The 4,414-nt window shown below is 38.4% G+C and overlaps 1 protein-coding gene across 2 annotated transcripts; it reads left to right on the forward strand.

The window, feature by feature from the left end:
* On the forward strand, positions 38-3,743 carry LOC107622286. 2 transcript variants are annotated; one of them, XM_021114053.1, is made up of 8 exons: positions 38-639; positions 1,321-1,468; positions 1,558-1,708; positions 1,891-2,016; positions 2,117-2,197; positions 2,396-2,588; positions 2,668-2,938; positions 3,167-3,743. In XM_021114053.1, exons 1-8 carry the CDS (start codon positions 433-435, stop codon positions 3,430-3,432), a joined length of 1,443 nt encoding a protein of 480 aa, XP_020969712.1. In that variant the 5' UTR covers positions 38-432; the 3' UTR covers positions 3,433-3,743. The 2 variants fall into 2 exon arrangements, with proteins under 2 accessions (XP_020969712.1, XP_016179637.1); XM_016324151.2 differs by having other exon boundaries at positions 39-639; positions 3,164-3,743.

A 4,414-nucleotide genomic window follows, 5' to 3' on the forward strand; every position in this document is an offset into this window, starting at 1 on the left:
AGTACGAAGGCAGTAAATAAATTGCACGCTAAAAATAATGGTTTAGGCGTTGAGCAGTATAGTGGAGTCAGATTCGAAATACGGAATTTTGAAAAAGGGGATCGAAAGAGAGAAGACGACCCATTGAATTCGTGGACTCACTTCCCGATTCTTCTTCTCCTTCCTTCCCTCACTCACTCTCACACAACAACAACATACTCACTCGCCAAAACCCTAACCCTTTTCTTTTACCCCTTTCTGGCTTTCTTCTTTCAACGGACCTGAGATCTTAGGGTTCCTTCTTCCTGGCTCTACATGTTGTAGCGGAAACCGCGTTTTCCCCGAATCATCGCTGTGTTCCTCCAATTCACGGTGATGTGCGAATTTGGGGTTCGATTATTCTGAGAAAAAAAATAAAGAAAGAGAGGGAGTGAGTGTGCTGGTGGTGGTGATATGGAAGGTGGGAGGAGGATTACGGTGAGTCCAAGACCATGCTGTGGGCGGAGAATCGTCGCAAAGAAGAGGCCGCGTCGTGGTGGCACGGTGGATGGGTTCGTAAACAGCGTTAAGAAGCTTCAGAGACGTGAAATCAGCTCCAAGCGTGATCGCGCTTTCAGCATGAGCGATGCTCAGGAGAGGTTTCGGAATATCCGCTTGCAGGTTAGTCACTTCCCAAACCCTAATTTCGTTCATCTGTTGGGAATTCCATCCTTCACCCCCCCCTCCCCCAAATTTTAGACTGTGCGATGCTCAAGTAAGACCCACGCAACTGTCAATTAGGAGTTTGGTTAGGGTTACAATGTGAAAAGAGTTGTTTTGTCATTGGACTTAGAATGGTTATGTATTAGCTACTAAATTTGCATTAGGTTTGCCCTGTTGAATTAGTTCTGTTGGCGCATAAACCTTTTCTAAAGATTGCTTCGAATGTCAATAACTTTTTTTGCTGTGTGCTCTTGCGGCCTTCCAATTACTCAATATGAGTTGAGGAATGGGCAAGTAGTTTCTGTCTGCTTGCTCTGCATGCTTGTGTTTGATATTTGAGTAAGCATAACTTGAAAAGCATGCCATGGTGAGAAGTAGCCTAATGTAAAATTTTGGTTTCAGTTAGTTTGAAGTTATGATACAGTAACTCAGAAAGAGGGATACAATCACTGAGTCTAATTAAGACTTTGGTTCGTAGCGATGCCGCAAACTTGTGTGTAATGCTGGATTTCTGTGCTCTATTTTAAACTATTTATTATACGTCAAGAATCCACTTCTTGTCTGGTTTTGCTATCGAAATGTGCTTTGGTTTTAAGTATGTTTGTTAATTTGTGTCTGATCTGATAAATTTATCTATAGGAAGAATATGATACACATGACCCAAAAGGTCCTTCGTCTGTGGTATTGCCCTTTCTAAGGAGAAGATCCAAGATTATTGAGATAGTAGCAGCACGGGATATTGTTTTTGCTCTTGCACAGTCTGGTGTTTGTGCAGCATTTAGCCGAGGTAGTACTAACTGCTATGTTCTGTTCTATAGATTTGGGACTTAAAATAGGACTTTGATTTATGTTACACCTTTCAATTGTTTGGTGCAGAGACCAATCAAAGGATATGTTTCTTGAATGTCAGCCCTGACGAAGTTATAAGAAGTCTGTTCTACAACAAAAACAATGACTCGCTTATCACAGTATCTGTCTATGCATCCGACAGTTACAGTTCTTTGAAATGCAGAAGCACAAGGATAGAGTATGTTATCTCCGTATTCTTTTATCACTTAACTCTTACTCTTGCTCTGCATGCCCAACATTGAAAAATACAATGGAAAATCACTACATATGCAGTTACTAAGAAAATAGTTAGCGATAGCATTGGCTCCATACACAGCTATGTGTTTTCTGGTTCTAAGCTAAATTTATCCTTTTGTGCAGATACATTAGGAGGGGTAAGCCAGATGCTGGATTTGCTCTTTTTGAATCTGAGTCTTTGAAGTGGCCAGGTTTTGTTGAATTTGATGATGTAAATGGGAAGGTACTCACATACTCTGCACAAGATAGGTAAATATTTTATTGTTCTGAAATTTATATGTGAGGACATACTTATCTAACATTATCAAGGCTTCTGGATTCTAATTCTTGTTCTTTTCCAATCTTATAGCATATACAAGGTATTTGACCTTAAAAACTATACAATGTTGTACTCCATTTCTGATAAAAATGTCCAAGAGATTAAGATCAGGTAACTTTTCTTGATTTGTTCGTAATTTTATATACATGCTACAAAACACTTATGGATTTCATCTATGGTTATGCATGTGAATAATAACACCAGCTTTTCTGTTGCTGATACTATAAGTTCATATTGCTTTTATCTTCTTTGAATGGTCTTGGTTTTTTCGCACTATTTTGATCGTGTTTTGTGGATTCTCTTGATTAGTCCGGGGATCATGTTGTTGATTTTTGCTAAAACAAGTAGCCATGTCCCGCTGAAAATTCTCTCAATAGAAGATGGTACTGTCTTGAAATCATTCAACCATCTCCTTTGTCGGAATAAGAAGGTGGATTTTATTGAGCAGTTCAATGAAAAGCTACTTGTCAAGCAAGAAAATGAGAACCTTCAGATTCTTGATGTAAGTAAATTTTTATTTTATTTTTTGAAATGAATTTATGCATTAGTTCTTTATGCTTATTTCTTCTAATTAATTGTAGGTGAGGACTTTCGATCTAACAGAAGTTAGCAGAAGTGAATTTATGACACCATCTGCCTTTATCTTTCTCTACGAGAATCAACTATTCTTGACATTTCGAAATAGGACTGTGGCTGTGTGGAACTTCCGTGGTGAGCTTGTTACTTCTTTCGAGGATCACCTCTTGTGGCATCCTGACTGCAATACAAACAATATATATATAACGAGTGATCAGGATCTCATCATATCCTACTGCAAAGCTGATTCTGAAGATTCATTGACCGAAGGAAATGGTACCTATCTTTTCTGTTCTTTTGACCACCACCTTTAGTTTTCCATTTTGGTTGATCATCAGGCTGAAAGTTGATTTAGCTAAAATCGTTCATATTGACTCAGGATCATGATAAAACCTGACATAGGAAAGGAAGTAATTAGACAAATTTGCAGTGTGTTTATGATCAATCTGTCTTTCTGTATTCATAGACGTGTTACTAACAGGATCTGCTTTATTTATACAGCAGGCTCCATCAATGTTAGCAACATCTTAACTGGCAAGTGCCTTGCCAAAATAAGAGCAAGCAATAGCTTCCCAATTGAGAACGAATGTAGTTGCGGTGATGATTGTTCGGGTAGCCGTTGTAACTCAAAGAAGCGAAAGCATTCCTCCAAAATTAGGAGCACAGTTGCAGAGGCCTTGGAAGATATTACTGCCCTCTTCTACGATGAAGAGCGCAATGAGATCTACACGGGCAATAGGCATGGTCTAGTTCATGTCTGGTCTAACTGATGTATTGTTCAATTTATTGTTGGCTTGCGCTTTCCTATTGGTTTTTGTTCATGAGTACGTTGATTGCTTAATCTACTATTAGAACTTTCGGCAGCTGTAACCTTTAAGTGGTCTTTGTATCATTCAATTTTTCCCCCACTTATTTTTAAATGTCATCTACGCGTTAGGTAAGTTTGTTATGTGTAGTGGTAACAAATGTCTATTAAGTCATGTCCCATGCTGGTAACTCGCCGGATGTTGCATTTGTTGTAATCTATATTTCTAATATTTACTTCAATAGAGCGGCTTCTGTGTAGTAAGTTGCATTATAATTGCTATTCCTATCCCTCTTCTATGCCCTTGTCTTACCTTTTACTTTTTGGCCTTGTTACATAGTGGACTAATCCACTTACACATCACATGGTTCTGATGCTAAATGAAGTAAGATACAAAAGCAATCAACAACGAGAAGAGTGTGAGCTTTACGATTTGCCAAACTTCCCTCTTTAAGGTTCTGGTACAGCAATCAGCTCACTTTTTGTGTTCTATTTCTATCCTACTTATCCTAAGGCTTCTTTTTGCCAGCTGGCATCTATCTAGGTGCGAAAGCTGACATGCAAGCTTTGCCTTCCACGTTAACTAAGCAGCCAGCAGGATAGGATCGAAGTAGTGGAATCCATCATGCTAAATGCTAGTGTCAATGTGCCGATGCCCATCTTGTGCGCCCGGAAAGAGAACATTTGATAGAAATGGGTATGCAACATGCCAAGTCTTACCTCTTATGTATCCGCTATTTGGTTATATGTTGATAGGAGGTATTTAAATTCAAATCGATTTAAATTAAACTGCTCATTCAATCTAATTTAAATTGAAAATCGCATTAATTTGGATTTAATTGGTTTTTATTTTTTGCTAACCGCATGGATCAAGTCAGATTTTGGATCTATTTCTCAAAATCGATCCAATTCAATCCAAATCGCACAGTGTGCTATAATATTAATTA

This window comes from Arachis ipaensis, chromosome B10 (genome assembly GCF_000816755.2).
Source record: "Arachis ipaensis cultivar K30076 chromosome B10, Araip1.1, whole genome shotgun sequence".
Lineage (NCBI taxonomy): Eukaryota > Viridiplantae > Streptophyta > Magnoliopsida > Fabales > Fabaceae > Arachis > Arachis ipaensis.

Coding starts and splice junctions, on each gene's coding strand:
- LOC107622286 (XM_016324151.2), top strand. CDS start 433: ATGGAAGGTGGGAGGAGGATTACGGTGAGTCCAAGACCATGCTGTGGG. Junction 2,198..2,395: donor GTCCAAGAGATTAAGATCAG/GTAACTTTTCTT, acceptor TCTCTTGATTAG/TCCGGGGATCATGTTGTTGA. Junction 2,589..2,667: donor AGAACCTTCAGATTCTTGAT/GTAAGTAAATTT, acceptor AATTAATTGTAG/GTGAGGACTTTCGATCTAAC.